The following is a 19725-nucleotide window of genomic DNA, read 5'->3' on the forward strand; positions in this document are numbered from 1 at the left end:
TGGGAGTCAGCCAGAGTAACGCTCAGACGTCATGGATGGTCCCCAGCCCAGTTCTGGAACAGAGCAGAGGCAGGACGTGGGGAAAATGAGTTAGATTTCAAGTGGCACCAAATCCAGACAGGAAATATTTACTTTGGGTCTCAGGGAAAAGTTCTGCTTTCCTGGGTTTTCTTTCATGACTGGGCTTGCTGCTGTGTACTTGGAGGTATTGGAGTGAAGCGTCTCTTGAAAAGAGAAAACCTTGCTTTTATTCTCGGCTCTTGTAGTGGTGAATGTGTGTGTTTTCTGCCTCGGTTTTTACCCTCGCCTTCAGTCGAGGCCCAGGGATGGATTTGGCGTCGGCCAGGCACTTGTCAAACTTACACATGAGGTGGGCGTTGGGGTGAGAACCATCTCAGAGACTCCTAGAGAGAAAGATTCAGGAGTGATGGGAGATGTGTCCTGACTGGGATCCCCACAGTGAGTTGGGTTTGATTGGCATGACTCATGGGTCCTCTGAACAGCTGTGTGGATTGATGTATGGGCTCTGGTCTTCTGGAGGGCGGAGCCGAGCAGTCTTTGGAAAGCTTTTGTGTTTCTGCTTTGTTTGGTGTTGCTCGTGATGGATCTCGAACCCTAGGCAAACTTGCCATGGTTGCAAAAGTTCTACGGTGCCATGTGTTAAAAGCTCCAAATTGGCTTGCAGGATCTTAGTTCCCCGACCAGGGATCAAACCCAGGCCCTTGGCAGTGAAAGCACGGAGCCCTAACCCCTGGACCGTCAGGGAATTCCCCCCTTTCCTTTCTTCTCCTATAATCTCCTGTCCAACATTCCCCCTTAACTTGCCATAGCTTTGAACTGGAAGCTTCTGACACGCGGAGGTAGTCAGTAAGTGACTGTGGTGATGGTGGTAATAGCAATACTACCGTCATAACATCAGCTTCCAAACTGCAGCGAGCAAGGCACCCAGGAAATGACCTGTTTCAGAGCTCAAGTTTCCACAAGGCTGAGATCTTAGCCTGTAAACACTAAGAGTTGGGTTTTGTTTGTTTTCGTGTTCTAGTTTTAATCGTTATGAAACAGACGTCTTTCTAAAACACACTTCATACGCTTGAGCCTTTTAAAGTAGAGGAGGTCGACACAGTTGAACTTTTCCCTTTCTGGAGTCGGTGTAGCAGCATCTTTGTGGCTTGTGAACAGCTCCATTCTCCGGGGCCTCGGGGAGGCGGGGCTGTGGGTTGCCATAGAGACAGCTGGCATTGAGGTGTTGTGTCCATCTTTACACTGAAGAGTGCTCCTTATCAGTCTTGGCATGCTTTTCTGTAGTAATCCTTCCTTCTTCCCTCTTCTGTTAGAAATTAATCGATTTAATGTGCGAGGAGCATGTGTAAAAGCAGGCCAGTGAGTGGATGAGAGGGAGGATTCAGGCCAGTGGAAGTGCTTTAGGGAGGGCCTGCTCTCAGCCATCTACTCTGACTGCCTCTGGGCCTTTTCTGCTTCCTACTTCCAGAGAGCTGGGATGGACAGATAAGTACACTATGGATAAGTAAGGTGTTGTTGTCATCATTTGTCACTTATTAAATATTCTTTTATTTATTTATTTATTTATTTATTATTTTATTTTTTTTGGCTGCGTTGGGTCTTTGTTGCTGCACGCGGGCTTTCTCTAGTTGTGGCGAGCAGGGGCTACTCTTCGTTGTGGTGTGCGGGCTTCTCATGGCTTCTCGTTGCAGAGCACGGGCTCTAGGCGTGTGGGCTCAGTAGCTGTGGCACACGGGCTTAGTTGCTCCACGGCATGTGAGAGCTTCCCGGACCAGGGCTCGAACCCGTGTCCCCTGCATTGGCAGGCGGATTCTTAACCACTGTGCCACCAGGGAAATCCAATTATTAAATATTCTTGATTACAAGTTTTAAAATGAAAGAGAAGAGCATTTTGTATTTCTCACTTTAAAAACAATTGGATATCTACTTACCTCCATGCAGATAGAGTGTAGGTATGTGTGTGCCCATGCACATTTAGAAAAAAGGTTCTTCAGCTTGCTCTCCTGTCCAGGAACAGCTGAGAGACCTCAGTAGACTTTCCTTCTGGCTCCAAGTTTGTAGTGGGCCTCCCACTGAATGCCAGTTGGTCAAGGGCAATATGGGCTAAGGGCAAGGTTCTGTAGAGAGGTTCCTTGAGACATGCCTCCCTATCTCAGGTCTGTCCCCAAAAAAGGCGGGGTGCGAGGTGCTGACACCATCAGCCTAATGGATGTGTTTTGTATTCTGTCCTCAGAGCCTGGTCAGCTCCTGTACAACTGGGCAACACTCCCCAGCAGGCAGCGAGGCTTCACGGTGCCAGGCCTTAAGGGCCATAGAAAGTCGGGTGCGACCTCTGCTTTCCAGCTGGGGTGCTGTGAAGGGGCTTGGCGTTGGGTGTAGCTAAGGCGCTGATGTGCTCCGTGCAGGGAAGGAAGGTGGGGCTTGCGGTGGAGCCAGGGCTCTCAAGAGAGGCTCGTCATTCAGAAGGGGGCAGCAGGGGGCTGTGGCCCTGGAGCTGAGGGCACCGGGCTGTGTGCTAATGCAAGGATGGGGGGGCGGGGCTGCTTCTTGGCTGTGGGTCACAGCAGAGTCCCCAGGCGGGTGGGGGCAGTGGCCCGGGTCCTGTCTCCCTGTGGGCTGGTCGCGAGGGCAGCCTCCTTCAGGCCCCCCGTGGGGGGCCCCGCTGGAGTGGACTTTGAGCTGATGATGGGTGTGTGGCGCTGTGAGCGTGGGACCAGGGCCAGGCTGGGCTGCTTCAGGCCTGCTCTGACTGCCCGCTTGCTTTCCTCTTCAGAGCCATCCAGACATCTGCTCAGGCAACTCAGCGAGAAAGGTGAGTGAGTGAGGGGTGGACAGGCACCCCCTTTAAGGTGCGCTCTAGGGCGGGGGTGAGAGGGTGAAGCCGGCGACCAGCAGGGTGTGGGCGTCGCGGACAGTTCAGAGGGGATTCTGCCTTGTTCTGCCCTGGAAGTGGACCTCACCCCTTGCTGTCCGGGCTCCCCCTGCACACCTTGCACCCTGTCTCTCTGCCCTTGGGTGACAGCAGGAGTGAGTGACTGTGCCATTCTGCACCCACGGCTCCCGGTCTGTCAGTCATTCCTTTGAAAGCCCGGGAGACCTGGTGAAGGTTCTGGGAGCAGAGCCCCTGACGCTCTCTGGCTCGGGGGCTCTGGGCCTCAGGCCTCTGTGATGGGGCTCTTTCTCCGGGTTACTGATCTCCACTCCCCCCCCCCCCCCCGTCGCCGCTGTGCCGGGACCCGGTGGTGGTGGAGCAGCCAGAGCAGCAGGAATGAAGGTAAGGCCAGGGGCACATGGGACTGTCTGGACAGGTTGGGGGACAGCCCAGGTCAGCCCCCATCATCTTCATTCACTCAACAAACACCTGTTGAGCACCTACTGTGCGCCAGGCTCTGTCATGAGGGTCACGGAGATGAATAAGCCGTGGCCCTTGCCCAGGGGACCCTTCTGTACCCTTTTCCTGGAGTGGCACCCTGGTGGTGGCTGGCCCAGCCGGGATCCTCTCGTTTTGCCCTCTCCCTGGGGCACGCAGGCCTCTCTGGATCCTGAGTTCCTGAGCAGACCCCAGTCCCAGCTTCCCACCTCGAGAACCCCCTGCTTCGCATGGGAGCCTAGTGGAGACCAGGGGTTGGGGGTCTAGATGTGGCTTTCTCTGTGAAGCCTCCCCAGCCCCAGCTGCTGCAGGAGGAGGGGGGCTGCCCAGAGGCCTGTCACGAGGGGGCCTTGTGCTCTGAACAGCATGTGGGCAGTGTTGGCACGCTCCTGGACTTTGGACAGCCCCCCTGTGCTCGGGGCCTGCAGTCGGAGGCTGAAGGGGCTGCCCGGGAGGAGGAGGAGGAGGAAGAGCAGGCCTTTCAGGTCTCCCTGGAGGACCTGGCAGGGCATGAAGGCAGCGAGCAGGGGGCTGGGCCAGAGCCCCCAGGCGAGGAGGAGGAGGAGAGCCTGGCAGTGGCGGAGCAGGTAGCCGACTTTGCCAGCTCCCTGCTGGCCGCCCTCCACTGCTGGCACTATCGGGCCAACGCTTTACTTTTCTCCCGGGGCGCTATGGTGAGGTGTCTCTTCGATCTCCCCCTCCTCCTTGCATGCCCCCTGGCACGCGCATGCCCATCCAAGAGTCCCCTCCCCTAACCTTCTCATCCCTCCTTCCTGCCATCAGCACTTCTTAACACCTTGCTCACTGTCACACCCTGGTGAGCCCCTGGCATTCATTGTTCCAGCACTGGGTGCTAACCAGCATGCTACTCAATGGGCATGACTAATGGGGCGCGGTGGGGGGAGGGGGAGAGGCCAGCACACAGGGAGCCGCATGCCTGGCAGGGATTTCTTTTTTTGTGTATGTGGTACACGGGCCTCTCACTGTTGTGGCCTCTCCCATTGCGGAGCACAGGCTCCGGACGCGCAGGCTCAGCGGCCATGGCTCATGGGCCCAGCCGCTCCGCGGCATGTGGGATCTTCCCGGACTGGGGCACAAACCCGTGTCCCCTGCATCAGCAGGTGGACTCTAAACCACTGCGCCACCAGGGAAGCCCCTGGCAGGGATTTCTGAGTCCCCAGACCTGGCAGTTCAGGCTGACTCTGGAATGGCTCAGGTCCAACGCTGGGTCTCAACGCAGCCCAGCCCCTTTGGGGCTCAGGAGGTGCTGCCAGGGTTGGGATGCAGAAGGGACCAGCTCCCCGTTGTCCTGGGAGCTGACAACTACCCTCTGCTTGCTGCAGGGGAAGGGGCGCAGGGAGCCCGAAGACCCCAAGAGCTGCCGAAGGCCCAGCAGCCGATCTCCAACCACTGCTGAGAAGTGCCTGAGCTTTGAGTCTGCGTCCTCCCTGCCGGAGGTGAGTGGCCAGCAGGCGGCCACTCATTTCTGTTAGAAAGGCGGAAGGGGGATAGTGCAGAGGCGCCTGGGCCCAGATCTCCAGCTCTGCAGATGGGGCTTTTAGGCACGGGCTGTCCCGTTGGGCCCATGGGGACAGGGAATCCCACTCCCTAGGACTCTCGGGCCCTCAGGAAGCCTGTCTGGCCTGTGGGCATGTGGCTTGGTGACCGACAGCCTCTTACTCTGAATTGGAAAAGGTGCCTCTTCCTTTGGGCAGATGCAGTTTCTGGCCAAGGGGCACAGTTATTGGAAGTGACCAGATTATAGGTCCCCTTGGCCAGGCCTCCTTGCATAGAGCATAAAGCTCTGCCCTGCTAGTGTGCCAGACATTTAAATCATGCCTGTCCCACCTGGCAAAGGAGTAAGGTGTTGATATCTACTGGACACCTCCTGTGTGCCTGATGTTTTGTTTCTTCCTTCTGTTTCCTGAACCAGCTCTACCAGGGAGAACAAGACTCAGGTTAGGTTGACGTGCCTGACATTGTGCAGCTTCTAAGGGACAGAGCTCAGATTAGACTTGGGTCTGTGACCCAGACGCCTGCACTTTTTCCCGCCACCCCCCGCTATCTGGGGGTTATGTGGAATGGAGTCCTTTGCTATCGCAGAGTTACAAGGAAAAGCTCATGAGGCTTAGACTCCCGGGTGGACCTTACAGCCAGGACATTGCAAAACCTGGGTGACATTGGGAAAGAGTTCAGAATGGTGCTGTCCAGTGACAATAGAATGTGAGCCTCGTGTAATTTTATTTATTTATAAAATTTTAATTTATTTATGTATTTAAAATTTTTTTTATTTATTTTTTTTGGCTGCATTGGGTCTTCATTGCTGCGCGCGGGCTTTCTCTAGTTGTGGTGAGCAGGGGCTACTCTTCGTTGCGGTGCATGGGCCTCTCATAGCGGTGGCTTCTCTCGTTGCGGAGCACGGGCTCTAGGTGCGCCGGCTTCAGTAGCTGTGGCTCCTGGGCTCTAGAGCGCAGGCTCAGTAGCTGTGGCGCACAGACTTAGTTGCTCCGCAGCATGTGGGATCTTCCCGGACCAGGGCTGGAACCCATGTTCCCTGCATTGGCAGGCAGATTTCTAACCACCGCGCCACCAGGGAAGTCCCCTCATGTGTAATTTTAAATATTCTAATAGTCACATTAAAGAATTATTTAACCCAGCTTTTCCAAACTACTATCATGTCAACATGTAGTGTGTTAAAAAGCTATTAATGAGGTATTTTGTACTTTTTTGGTATGAGGTTTTTGCAACGTGGACTAGCTACATTTCAGATGCTCAGGAGCCACGTGTGGCTGGCAGCCATTGTGTTGGACATTACAGGCCTAGCTCCTGGGTCCCACTGTGCAGATTCTAGACTAGAACAATTGGAATCAAGTCTGATTCCTTGGGCTATAGAGTGTTATCCTGTGTTCTCCCTAAAGATTCCTCTGGAAAGCTGCCTGTACTAGCTGGTTTTATGATTCAAATGACCTTCAAGGTGGTCAAGAGAGAGCTGCCAACTTTGCTTCCTTCCTTGCCATCCACTGCACACATGCAGAGTCCTGCACAGGGGCGGAGGCTCGCTGGCAGGAGCCAAATCCCCGTCTTTACCCTCTGACAGGATTCCAGCACGTGGTCCTACTGCCCTCTGGATCCTGATCCACACGGGGGACCCTGGCCCCTCAGGGAAGTTGTTTAGGCCTGGGTTTCAGCCCAGAACAACCCCCATGTGGGGAGCTACTGGGGCTTGAGGGAGCCGCCTCCCATCAGGCAGGGGAGTCCTGGTGCCGTGGCTCTGACCCCATACTGCATGTTCCCACCTTGTCCCTGTACTTTCCAGGCAGGCTGCCACTGAGAGGTGCCACCACTTTACCCCATCTGCGTTCCTAGAATTTTTCTTGGGTTTGAGAATGTGGGCCCAGCACCCCAGCTGCAGGGTGACTAAGGGACATCCTCTCCCTAGGACCTGCTGCCCACTCCTGAGTCATGCTCATTCTGATTGCCTGCAGTCCTAAACCGCAGCCCCTCTCACTAGGATTTGAGCAGGCTGTACTGTCCCCACATCCCCCCCGGTCACATGAGGGAGGTTTTTGGCTCATATGAGCTCTTTGTGCTCTCCCAGGTTGAGCCAGACCCTGGGTCTGGGACAGAGCAGGAGGTGTTTGCTGCCATGGAAGGTCCCGGGACCGAGGAGATGCCCTCAGACACAGAGGCTCCAGAAGTCCTAGAAATGCAGCTTGACACCCACCAGCTGCTGCTGGGACTGGACCCCCCGGGTGATATGGTGGACTTCATGGTGGCCGAGAGCACCGAGGACCCTAAGGTCCTGAGCAGTGAGGACGAGGAGGAGGAGATGGGGGCCGCCCACGAGCCCGAGAGCCTCCTACCTCCCTCTGTGCTGGACCAGGCCAGCGTCATTGCCGAGCGGTTCGTCAGCAGCTTCTCTCGGCGGAGCAGCCTGGCACTGGAGGACGGCAAGTCCAGCGGCTTCGGGACCCCGAGGCTGACCAGCCGGAGCAGCAGTGTGATCAGCCTAGAGGACAGTGAGAAGGGCCTGGCCCGACGTGGGAGCACCACAGACCCCCTGGGCTCTCAGCTCCCTCCAGAAGTGGACATCAGTATGGGGGTGGCCGCAGAGAGTGACCCTTCTGTCAACGGGACAGAGCCCCAGAGCCCAGGCTGCCCAGCGGAGCCAGACAGGCCTTCCTGCATGAAGGAATCGAAGCTTTCTTCCCGAGACCGGCTGTTGTTGGACAAAATCAAGAGCTACTATGAAAGTGCAGAGCATCACGATGCAGGCTTTAGTGTCCGGCGCCGGGAGAGCCTCTCCTTCATCCCCAAAGGACTGGTGAGAAACTCAGTCTCCAGAATCAACAGCCTTCCCAGGCCAGACCCGGAGCCAGTGGCTCCGCTGGGGCATAAGAGACAGGTGGGCTCGCGGGCAGCCTCGTGGGCCCTCTTTGACTACCCAGGACCAGGCCAGGCTAGTGCTGGGGACCCAGCTCCCATCACAGATGCTGAGTTCCGCCCGTCTTCGGAAATTGTGAAGATCTGGGAGGAAGTGGAGTCTTCTGAGGGCAGCCCTCGGAAGGGACCAGGCCAAGGCCAGGCCAATAGCTTTGACCTGCACGAGCCCCTCTTCATCCTGGAGGAGCGTGAGCTGGGGGCCATCACTGAGGAGTCGGCTACTGCCTCGCCGGAGAGTGCCACCCCCACTGAGCCCCCCAACCCGGCCCACCTGGCCCGGGAGCTGAAGGAGCTGGTGAAGGAGCTGAGCAGCGGCACCCAGGGGGAGCTGGTGACCCCGCTACACCCCCGCATCCTGCAGCTCTCCCACGTGATGGACAGCCACGTGAGCGAGCGCGTCAAGAGCAAGGTCTACCAGCTGGCTCGCCAGTACAGCCTCCGGATCAAGAGCAAGTCGGTGACAGGCAGGCCACCGCAGCAGTGGGAAAAGGTGGCTGCCACCACCCCCCACCTGCAGCAGGAGGCTGGAGCACCATCTGCTGGCAGAGGTATGAAGGGGGTGGGGCGGAGGGCCCTGCCTGCACGCCTGGGCTGGAAGCACCTTTTAGGAGCCAGCTGGATTCTGGGAAAGTGACCCCCTAAAGGACCTCTACCAAAAAGAGGGCTGGGGCGAGTCCTGGAGCTGGTCTAACGCTCAAGGCCAGGCTCCTCCTGTGGAGCAGACGGCCTGTGGCCACGGGCCTCTGTTTTCCAGGAGAGCAGAAGCTCTAGTCTCTTCCTTTGACCCCTGACCCCACCCCACCCCCTTTTCTTCATTCTTCCCATTTCCCTTTGGTAAGGGCGCCGTGGATGGTCAGTGAGGTTTCTCTCCCATCACACGCAAAACCCCAGCAACCAGCCTCGCCTGGAAGGGGAGTTGAGGTCAGTCCAGAGCCCTCATGTCCTCTTGCTCCCTCCCTGCGCAGGGATTCAGGCGGCTCGCTGTCTCCTCACAGGTAAGAGGAAACCAGTGCTGTCTCTCTTCAACCACGAGCAGCCCACGGCCCAGGAACACAGCCCGCCCAAGCCCGGCTCTGCCAGGGAGGTATCGCCGCGGCGTTTCTCCTTCAGCTCCTCGGCCACCAGCCCGAGGACCACCTCGCCTGGGGCCTGGCACATCCCCCGAAGCCCCCGAAGCCCCCTGGACACCGAGACTTTCAACTGGCCCGACGTCCGAGGGCTCTGCTCCAAATATGCCTGCCAGGATGAGGCGCTCCAGGCCAAGGGCCGCCGGCCACGCAACCTGCCCGTCAACCGGAGCAACTCGCTGCCGGAGAACATGATGCAGCCGCAGCCGCCCCTGTCGGGGAAGGTGGGCCGCTGCTGCAGCCTGAACGCCAGGAGGACCCCGGCAGGCCCAGGGGTCGCCCAGCCTCAGCCTCTGGCGGGGTCACCCCCAAGCGTGCCGGACGGAGGGGAGGCCCTGTACGTCACCGCAGACCTCACACTGGAGGACAGCCGGCAGATGGTTGTCATGGAGAAGGGGCCCCTGTCCGGCCCCAATGCGGGACTGGAGGCAGCCAGCGGGCGGGGACCGAGCTCACCAGCAGCCCAGGCGGGGCAGGGCCCGGAGTTCCAGGAGTGTGCAGAGTATCGGCCTAAAGAAGAGGCTCCCAGGGACCCGGCAGACCCAAGCCAGCAGGGCAGAGTGAGGAGCCTGCGGGAGAAATTCCAGGCCTTGAACTCCACAGGTTGACACTGAGTCCTGGGGGAGGGAGCAGCCGTGCCGAGGGACGGGGAGGAACGGTGGCATCCTCGCTCACAGCCTGGGCTCACCCTGCTCACCCGAGCCCCACCCGGGGCCCTCAGAAAGGCCGCCCCTGGGAGAGCGCCCTGGGGCACCGGGCAAGGGCCTTCACCTGCCGTGGGCGTGCCAGTGACTTGCGAGCCCCTTTGCCCTCCGAGGCCAGTGTGGCCGCTTCCCTCGTATATAGTTCTTCTCTAGTAAGAGGCCAAATAGTTAAGCTCATCTCTTCCCAGGGAGAGCGAGCCCTGCTCAGGCCTCCAGTGTTGCTTGGCCGCTGCCAGACTGAGGGCCCACCCAGGGGACACACAGGAGGGTGGCCTGGGGAGGCTTTGCTCTTTAACTGTGTCTTTTCTTAGGATCCGGGCAGGAACGAGGCCCATAATTTATTGCTTTCTACCCTGTGGTATGTTGGTGTGCTCGCACGTGTGTGTGTGTGAGTGAGTGTGTGTTCTGTTGTTGATTTCCCGCCTGGGAAGAATGTCGTGGACTCTGTTCAGGTACTTTTGTGGGTTGTCTTGCTGGCCCCGTGGTTGTTACTAATGTACACACATTTTGTTATTTGCCAATGGTGTAATAACCACTGCTGACCAACCAACCTGTGAGTGGTCTCCTTACTGGCGTCTGGCCGGGCTGGGGAGAGGCGATCGTGCCCAGGCCTGTCTCAGGGGAAGCGGGACGTGGGCTTGTTGCTTCCACAGGCGCTCATTTGCAGCCATGCTCACGAAGCACAAGGCCCCAGGTGCTGGCGGGGGAGGCTGGGGCGGCAGGATGTGTGGGAGGGGACTTGTTCTGCTACTTCTGTTCCCACGGGCTTCTGTCTACCCACAGCCTGGCGTCCTGTCTGGGGTAAGGTCAGGGGGCACCGTGCCAGCCTTTAGCTCTTTTCCCCAGGTGCCAAAGTTGGACTGAAAGGGGTGGAGTGGGGGTGGAACATTTTTCTAACAGGTAGATATTTCCACGTCTGGTGCCTTTTATTCTTCTCTCCCTCGCTAGTTCCCAGGAGACATCCTAGGGGGCAAGGATTCTCAACTTGGAGCCTAGAAATGTCTTAAGTGGCTGGCAGTATTGGGTGAGGGGTACAAATGCATTTTTTCTGGGATGGAGCCTCATTCTTCATCTTATTCTCAAAAGTGTCTTTGATTCAAAAGGCGTAGGTACGCCCCCTACTTCTAACTGGGTTTTCTGCCTTTTTTTCCTGGGTGGACCAGCCTTGCTTCACCCTGTTTCTTTGGGCTGAGGCCTGGGAGGAGTAGGGCTGCAGGGCCAGGTGGTAGAGCTGTCTTGCAGGTCTTCTGACCTAGGAGGACAGACTCAGCCTGAAGATGGGTCTGCTGAGTCTAATGAGGTCAAGGGAATGTCAGAGGTAAGTGGAGGCCTTTCCTGAGCAGAAGCAGAGCAGGGCTGGCCCACGTTCTGCCAGCTGGTCAGAATGGTCTGTGGGCACTTGCACAGTCGCTGAGAGAGCTGGCTCCTACTAGACAAGTCTCTGATTGTGATGAGTAGCCACACACTAGAGTGAGAGTCAGGAGATCCAGCCCTGCATTTAACTAGCTGGGTCACCTAAACTCATGCTTTTTCCTCCTCTGTACATTGAAGAAGATGGATGAGTTGTTGCTTCTCAAACTCTCTGACTCAGACTCTTCAGGAGGTGAGGCCTGGGGAGTAGTAGTCAACACCTTCCCCAGGTGATCCTTACACAGCCCTCTAGGTTATACCTGGGAACCCTGGACCAGCTCAGTGGTTCTTACTGGCTGCCCACTGGAATCATCAGGGGAGGGCACTTTTTGAAAAATGCTGATGTCTAGGTTTCACCCACCCAGACCAATGGAAACTGCACCTCCGGAGATGAACCCCAGGTGTGTGGATTCTGATTTTCAGATCTCTGTCCCGAGCTCCATGGGGAAAGGCCTGCAGCAGGCCCTCAAGATGGTTGAATGCATGAATAAGCGAGCTTTTCTCAGGGTCTCCAGTGAAGCACAGAACCTAGGTGCCAGCAGAGTTGTTCCCATAAGACTCCAAGGACAAGCCAGAGTCTGGCTGTGCCTCTTGTCTCCATGGTGGTCCTGTGTTCACAGATTCCGCCTTGCTCAATCAATCAGCCCCCTTTGGTCCAGTTCAAAGGGAAATAGGGGAGTCAAGTAAGAAACGGAAATATGGAGCGTTATTGATTTATTAGAAAAACTAGTAAATGGGTTTTCTCTGGTTGGTGGAAGCACATTTGAGCAGGTGGAGGACAAGGCCCAGCCGGCCCCAGGGCCAGCCCCAGATTGCGTGGTCTGTGCCCAGCAGGGTTGCAGTCCTCTGCAGCCACCTCCTCCCTTGCATCCTCCCTGAGCTTACTTGTCCAAGGGACCGAGCCACGGCGTCCTCTGGATCTCTGCCCCCTCCTACTGAAGGGAGGAGGGCGATCCAGGGCCAGCCTTGGGGACTCTCTTTGCTCTCCGATAGGCAGGAAGAAGGAGTGGGGTGGCGGGGAAGCCGAGCCCCCACCCCCGGGCCCCAGACCTCCTGTTATGGGTGCTAGTGGGGGGGAGGAAGCTCGAGGACCCTCCTTACCTCCCTCAGCCACAGTCAGTTGAGGCCAGGGGACAAAGGGGAAGGAGAGAGGGAAGGAGGACCACCTGACCATGCCCAGAGGGAGCTTCCTCTAAACTGCCCTGGGGAGGAATCCTGGTTTGCTGGTGTGGACTGGAGCTGTTTGGGGATACTGTTAAAGAAAAGAACTACAAAATAGAAAATGTAAGGAGGGAAAAAAGAAACCTTGCCAGGGCACCAGGAGCTTAGCCCCCCCATGTGGCACAGAGTCCCAAAGCTGGGCCCCTGCAGTTTTCAGTCCAGTGAGTTGAAGGTCTTGGGGCCTGTGTGATGTGGGGGGAGGGATGCGTGGGGAGCTGGCAGTAGATGGTGGGTCACGTGCAGCCGGCTGCTGCCCTTGCCCAGTCTGGGGGCCCAGGGGTGGTGAAATCCTAGCTTTTCCTTGAGGCCCTTTCATTCTTGGGACTGTGGAGTTGCTTGCTGAAATTCTTCACTTCAGGTGCTGCTTTGGCACACGTGGAGGGGAGAGGGTGGCCCCTAGTCTCTTGGCTCCCTGAAGACTGGCCCATGGGAACAGTTGAGGGAGACTCTTGCCGCTATCTGCCCTGGAGCAGGACATGCCCTCAGATGCACCAGAGGCCTTCTGTATTGCCAGGTGAGTGTCATCACCTCACTGCCTCCTGCCTTGGTTTCCCTAGGTATAGAAAGAGGCTGGTGGGTGGTACAGATTAGGTCCCCTGTGGGTGCACAGAGGGCCATAGGGTTAGGTGCATAGAGGCCAAATGAAGACCCTGGCTCCAGAGGTGGGACCACCTGTCAGGCTCCAGCAGAGAACGTCCCTCCTGTGGTTCTTGTCTGCTGAAATTGCCTTCCCTTGACACGGTGGTATTGATCTCGAGCACTAAGGGCTCCTGGGAAGGCCTAGTAACTCCGGATGCCTATGCCTGTGATTTCTGCTTGAGCTTCACCCGCTTCCGGGGGATCATCTCAGTGTGTCTAAGGCTCCTTCCCATGGGGAAGGTGATGGAAACAGCAACTGCTGGCCCCAGGGACCTTTCTGGTCTACCCAGGGGAAATGCCTGCTGCCTGCAACTTAACCCCTCTTTTGGACCTAACCCCAGTTAAGATGCTGGGCTGGAGCTGTATTGCTTTTAGAGTGGCGGAGAAAAATCCCTGTGGAACTAGTGGTCTCTTCTGTCTGGAAGTGTGACCTCAGCAGCACAGGGAAAGCTATCCCTGGGGATAGAGGTTGCAGGGCCCCTTTTGGCTGTGCTTGGGATTGTGGGGTAGATACCCCTGTGGCCCCCTGACTCAAGGCCAGGACCTTCCGGAGGAGCTAAGCAAGGGTGCCCGCCACACCTTATTGGCTTTGGCCCCAGCATTTGTCCCAGCCGTCTGGGGTTGTTACGTGGGTCGTAATAAATACCCAGGTGTGGCCCCATTTGCCAGCCCAGGGTGACGGGTCATGAAATTTGCTGTCGGTCCAGCCAGCACCCTCAGGTGGTACCAGACAGAACACTTGGGGTATTTGGCTTTGGGATGCTCTACCCCAGGCATTGCAGTGTCCATCTTGGACCTGGGGACCTGCGCTGTCTCCCTTAAGGGCCCTGGGTCCGAGTGGGATGTTGCTGGTTGGGCAGCTGCTGGGAGTGCGGGAGGACCCCAGAGTGGAGAGGCAGCGCCTTAGGCAGTGTGGAGACCTGTCTACCTCCTTCTGGGCTGAGCCCTAAACTCTAACTGTAGTTTTAAAAGAGGGCTGGCTTGAGAGCTTCCTGGTCCTCCTACCACCATCGGGGGTGGCAGCAAGGGGTGCCGGAGGCCGCGGGAGCCCCTGTGCACTTAGGACCCATCGATGTTGCAGGGTGCCCCCCTCTTTCGGTGGGAGGAGGAGCGAGGAGGGGATGCGGTGGCCCCTGAGGTGAGAGTCCCCGTCTGAGGAAGCCCAGCGGGGAGGAGGCTGTCATGTCCCGTCAGTCCCCAGCAGCCCCTGGCCCAGAGCTACCTGAAGCCTCCTTCCTCAGCGCCCCTAAGGGGCAGGTTGGGCATTTCCGGTGTCCTCTTCCCTTTCCCTTTCCCTGGCTGCGACTGAGCAGGAGGTGACCCCAAGCAAGACTTGCTTTGGGTGTGGGCAGCGTCTGAGGAACCCCATCAGCCTTCTTCTCCAGCTTATGTTTGAATGGGTGGGACGGGCTGGCGCCCCTCAGCCCGGGAGAGGGCGGGGAGAGGAGGGCGTGGGCCTCGAAAACCGTCTCCTGACCCCAGCCCCGGAGGCCCCGAGGGCCGAGGGCCGGCGGAGCTGGGAGCTCCGTCCCTGGAGCCCGCGCTCGCCGTGTGCGGGGCGCCGGGGCTGCAGGGAGAGGGCGCGGAGGCAGGCATGGGCCGGGCCGGGCCGGGCCGGGCGACGGCGCGAAGGCAGCTATTGCAGTGAAGCGGCGCCCGGGGCCCGGCCGGCGACTCGGGGCAGGCAGGCGGCAGGCAGCGGCGGCCAGGCCGTGGGCAGCAGGAAGACCCGGCCGAGGAGGGAAGCGCTCGTCCCCGCTCGTCGCTCGTCCCGATGCACTGGCTTCACCCGCGGGGTGCCCGAAAGGCTACTTCTTTTTGGGGAAGAAGCTGAATCTCTTCTCCTTGTCTTTCTTGCCGAGGCTGGCGTCGGGGCCGGTGATGGAGGGTAGGGGCAGGCTCTGTGCCTTGACACGGATGCTTTGGGACTCGTTGATGGCGGTGCTCATGCCCTGCAGCCAGGACAGCATCTCCTCCTATAGGGCAGGAGGGTCAGGGCCCCGCAAAGGACGGGGTGCCTCTAGGACAGCCCCTCCTCCTGAGTGGGCCTTGAGGTCAAGTGGCATGCGTCCCTTCCACCTGCCCCTTTGTTGGTGGGGGTCTGGGCTAGGCAGCCCTGCACTTACCTCATCCTTGCCATGGAAAAGCCACTCGCTGCCATTGCTCAGCCTAGGAGGACAGAGGGTTTCCTGCGTGGCCACCTCTGGATCTGATCCCCCAGCCCCCTGAGCTTTCCCATGACCAGAACCCTGTCAGGCAGCACAGCACCTTCTGAGAGAGGCAAAAATCAGGACCACCAGCCTCTCTGATTTGAAAAATCCCTGAAGGACAGCTCAGGTCTGAAGCTGGTCCCAAAGAGTGGGCCCCTGTCCAGCCACTTATGCCAAACCAGGGAAGGGGCAGTGGACAGGCGGGGCCTCACCTCAGCTTGAAGACATGCTTCTTCTTCTTGTAGCTGGCAGCAATCTCACAGATGGCATGTCTCAGGGCCAGGGGCTCCTCCCCATGGTAGGGCACCCCCAGGGCCAGGTTCTTGGCATCCTTGTAGAAAGTCAGCTCGCTATTCCTGAGCACACAGTACAGGTTGTTCCAGGACCTGTGAGGGTACAGAGAGGCAGGTCACCTACAGTCCTGATACAGCATCTCTATAATCAGTCCCCATAGCTTTACCATTTTTCTTAATTATACCAATGTTACCCTGATCAATAGTAATACATTTTACTGTTTAAAAAATTGCAAATAAAAATCATCTGCACGTAATTCCACTACCAAAAGTTAACTATTGTTAACATTTGATGTACGTCCTTCTAGTCTTTTTTCTTTTCACATATATAGCTAAAATTGGATTATACTGTATATTCAATTTTATGTCCTGCTTTTAAGTTTAACACTATATCATGAGTATTTCCCCATCCTCAAATATTTGAATTCTCAAATATTTCTTGAAAAGAATTTTGAATAGTTATATGGTATCCTATCACATATATAAATAATCCCTTTATTGATGGACCTTTTAATACTGGAAATTTTATCCATGATTTAAATAGCAGTATGATAAATATCCTTGCCTGTAACTCTGATCTTACCTTGAGATATACTTCTAGAAGTAGAATTATTGAGTCTAAGACCAATAGTATAAACAGCTTTTCAAAGCATTTCCACAGCCACCAGCATATTTGAGTCTCACTACAGAACTGTAACGTGAACAGAGCAGGGTTTTGTTTTGCTGGTAGTGATATTTTGTTTTGTTGATGATATATGCCTGGTATACTGTACTAGCACTTTTTAAAGAAATGTATTGGTGTAAATCAAGGCTCATCTCAGCTGAAATGTTTGGTGAGAACAGCAGGCTCATGGGCTCATGTGTGGGCTCACCTGAGCTCCTTCCCTGACAAATGGGGAACATGTTGCCCTTTCACAGTAATGAGTACTGAGAAACATTAAGCTTTTCTTCCTCCTCTTCCTCCTCCCTCCCTTTTGAGGGCAGAAAAGTGGAGAACTAGCAGGGCACGTAGGGAGGAAGGACTGGAAGGTCAAAGAGAGAGCCTGACCTGTACAAAGCTGGCTGCAGAGCCATTCCACAAAGCCCAGATTTCTGACACCAGCTCAGGGACCTTTCCTCTGGCCCTCACCACCTTCTCTGAGCTTGTAGCCCAAGTAAGGCAGTTGCAAAGGAGGAGCTGGTCTTGGAGTTAATGGACAAATGATTTAACCTCTCTGAGACTGTTTCCCCATCTGGAAAATGGAAACCTCAATATCATAGGAGGTTTGAGAAGCTATTATCAGTCCTAACATAATGCCTGGCACACAGTAGGTACTTTATAAATGCTAGTTTCCCTTTCCCTGCAGGCTCTCCATATAAGCAATAAACCTCTTCAGGTTGGCTGGGCCCCCCAATTCATTTTTGGAATTTGAATTAACTTTGGCGTGTCCCCCAGGCCAGGCTCTCTCTGTTTGCTGCCAGTTGGCCCTGGGAACGTGGCTGGCTTCAACCTCTTGATGCTGCCGTGTTTCTCTGGGACCCTGGACTGCTACCTGAAGGCAGGAGCCTCCAGAGACTTTGGGTCTAGGCATCCCTGGGTAGACCACACCCAAGGACATGACTGCCTCAGGGTCAGGAAACGGCACAGCCTCTGAATGAATTCCTCAGGGTCATATGGTTGCTAGGAGGGACCATAGCAACTCTTTCTTCTCTCCTATTTTATAGCTGGGGAAACTGGGGCCCAGACTGGGTAAAAAGTGGGACTTGGTCAAGGATGTGTTATTAGTGCCAAGGCCTACCTGTTACCCCGCCCTGGGATAATAACAGCTAGTGTTCACTGAGTTCCTGCTCTGTTCCAGGCATGGCATCTGCAGTGAAGAGGCAGGCTGCCCCCGTCATGTCCATTTTACAAGTGAGAGGCTGAGTAACTAGTACCAGGTCATAGGATTTGAACTCAGGACCACAACGGAAGACAGGCTTTTCCCATCATGCCAAGCAGCCCCCGGGCTGTCCCAGAGGATGCCCAGGAGCTCTCAGACTAGAGGCAGAGGGCACCCTCGCCCACAAGCGTACCCATGTTGCTCTGTTGAAGTCCCTGGGAGCTGCCCACCCCTCCTACCCCGCGGCCCTCCCCCACACACCTGTTGGACGCCTTCTTGTTGGGCCCCTCCAGGTCGTGCTTGCGGCCCAAGTAGCCCTCCATCTGCACGCCGTGCCCGTGGTCCACCTGGGCCGGCAGCGTTGTAGGCTCATCACCCTCGCTCAGAGGCGTGTCCAGGACCTTAAAGAGGGGCTCTGTGGTGGGCCTCTCATCTGTGCTGGATTTCTCCTCCTGCCTTTCCTTGTGCGGCCCTGGCGGCAGTGGCGGCTGCAGGTCCTGGGGCCACTGCCTCTCTTCTTCCCCCTGCTCAGGGGCATATGGGAGGAGCACACCTTGCTGGGGGTTCAGAGCCAGGGGTGGCTACTCTCGGTAGAACTGGGAGGTCAGCAGGCCCCACCTGAGTCTGGTTCCTCTCTCCTGTGCCCTTCCTGGCCCACCCTGGCCCTCCCTCAACCTGCTGTGGGTTTCCACCTGGCCTGCTTCCCTAGCCTGTGCCCATGTCTCTGGCTCCATTCCCACTCTCCCTCTCTCCAACCTAACATAGGAACAGAAGGTTCTTAGAGTGAGCTGAAGGGGCTCATCCAGGGGGGTTTCCGCTGCTGCTCGCTGCCCGGCTCCAGGGCCCACCCCTGCTTCAGACAGATACTCCAGCTCTTACTGAGTCATCCGTGGGCTCTGGCAAGACTTCAAATGAAGAAAGGGTTCTGCTGCTAAGACAGGACAGAAGAACATTTGTGGTAGGATGTTGTATGGGAACCCTTCTGTTACCTTCCACTTGTGTCTAAAACCCCAAAGCTAAGGGCACCAGGCCCTAAGCCTCCCCCACCACCTTCTAAAGGGAGACCCAGACCTTCCCGGGTCATGGTGCAGGTCCTGCCCCCGTCATTTGGTGGGGATTTGTTGGAGTAGGGCAGTGGTTCCTAACCCTGGCTGCCTTTTACAATCACCTCGGGAGCTTTAACAAAGGATGCCGGGACCCATCCTCAGGATGCTGAGTTAACTAGCCTGGAGTGGGGTCAGCACGCTGGAATTTCTTAATCAGCTTTTCATGCACTCGAATGTGCTGCAGGGGTAGAGAATCACCACCTAAGGAGTCACTGCTCCAGGGAAAGTCCGTGGCTTTTACCTCCCTGCTCCTCCCCGTGGAGGGCAGGATCCTCCCAGCCCCTGCCCAAGCCAAGTGAGGGGCCTCCAGTGGAGCCACGTGTTGGTATGTCAGGTGCCCATGAGAAGGGGAAGCAGACCTCTTATTCCCCAGCTGGGTACATCCTTATGCAGAGGCCTTGCTGATCCGCCTTTGTGCCACTGCAGCAGGAGAGAGGGCAGGACAGATTGCGGCAGCAAGGGGCAGCCAGCCTCCGAGTGCAGCGCAAGAATGCCGGCTGGGGCAAGAATGGGTGGGTCTCCTATGTGCCCAGCACCAAGGAAGGCCACCCTTGCTTGAGACATCTGGCCAGAATCCTGTCTCAAAGGCCTGACTGCTGGAGACCTTAGAGCACCAGGTGGGAAGGGTCTTGTAGGCCCCCAAGCAGGTGGTATCTGGACACCTGAAGGACCAAGGGCACTGACAGCCCAAGAGGACCAGAGCCAACCCAGGCAGTAAAGAGACACTGCCCCCTTTTCTACTCCATGTCCCAAATGAAGTTGGAGACCCAGGAGAGTGCTGGGGAGGAGCCAGGAAACAGCAGACCCTGTGCTCCCCATTGTGGGTCCTTCAGACCTTGGCTCAAAGCCAAAATAGAGAAATGGAGAATGAGAGGATATGGGCACCATACTGGACATCAGATTGAAGCTTCAAACTGAAACAGACTGGTTAGACTTTTGAACAGCTAAACCTGAGCTGGCACTAAGGAATGGGAAGCGGAGGCTCAACGGAGATGTCTGAAGGCAGTGGTTGGAAGAAAGGTAAGGCTGGTCATGGCTGTATCCCATCAAATTAGGGCTGTTCAATAAACAGGTTGGGGTTCCCTAAGATCTCATTTAAAGAAAGGATAATATGGCTGGAAAAGTTTGAAAACACTACCCCAGTCTAACACCTTCAATCTATGAGAAAACCTGTGCTCAGAGAGGTTAAGTGACTTACCCAAGGTCACACAGCTCATAGATACCAGAGGCAATTAAGAGCATGCACTCCAGAATTGGACAGGCCTGAGTTTTTACCACATCTGTAGGGCTCTCATCTTTTCCTGTCTTAGAGTCCCTTGAGA

At 56.4% G+C, this 19725-nt stretch overlaps 2 protein-coding genes across 11 annotated transcripts in view; one reads left to right on the plus strand and one right to left on the minus strand.

The window, feature by feature from the left end:
- Positions 1-10215, plus strand: part of PLEKHG3 (pleckstrin homology and RhoGEF domain containing G3) — a 42727-nt gene extending 32512 nt beyond the window's left edge. For 3 of the 10 annotated variants that reach the window (XM_082616977.1, XM_082616979.1, XM_082616971.1), the window contains exons 13-19: positions 2255-2344; positions 2795-2833; positions 3276-3295; positions 3757-4065; positions 4735-4848; positions 6990-8382; positions 8830-10215. In XM_082616977.1, coding sequence (XP_082473103.1) covers positions 2255-2344; positions 2795-2833; positions 3276-3295; positions 3757-4065; positions 4735-4848; positions 6990-8382; positions 8830-9569 — 2705 coding nt within the window. In that variant the 3' untranslated portion in view covers positions 9570-10215. The remainder of the gene's footprint in view (positions 1-2254; positions 2345-2794; positions 2834-3275; positions 3296-3756; positions 4066-4734; positions 4849-6989; positions 8383-8829) is intronic. The other 7 variants (XM_082616973.1, XM_082616975.1, XM_082616972.1 and 4 more) reach the window with 4 other exon arrangements.
- Positions 10216-11774: 1559 nt separating this feature from the next.
- The window catches only part of SPTB (spectrin beta, erythrocytic), a 128692-nt gene continuing 120741 nt past the window's right edge, over positions 11775-19725 (minus strand). Inside the window, exons 33-36 of the mRNA XM_082616970.1 lie at positions 17559-17821; positions 15358-15531; positions 15062-15104; positions 11775-14911 (exon numbers count right to left, since the gene is read on the minus strand). Coding sequence (XP_082473096.1) covers positions 14744-14911; positions 15062-15104; positions 15358-15531; positions 17559-17821 — 648 coding nt within the window. The 3' untranslated portion in view covers positions 11775-14743. The remainder of the gene's footprint in view (positions 14912-15061; positions 15105-15357; positions 15532-17558; positions 17822-19725) is intronic.

The sequence above is a fragment of the Mesoplodon mirus genome, assembly GCF_964341445.2.
Source record: "Mesoplodon mirus genome assembly, chromosome: 4".
In the NCBI taxonomy this organism is placed as follows: domain Eukaryota; kingdom Metazoa; phylum Chordata; class Mammalia; order Artiodactyla; family Ziphiidae; genus Mesoplodon; species Mesoplodon mirus.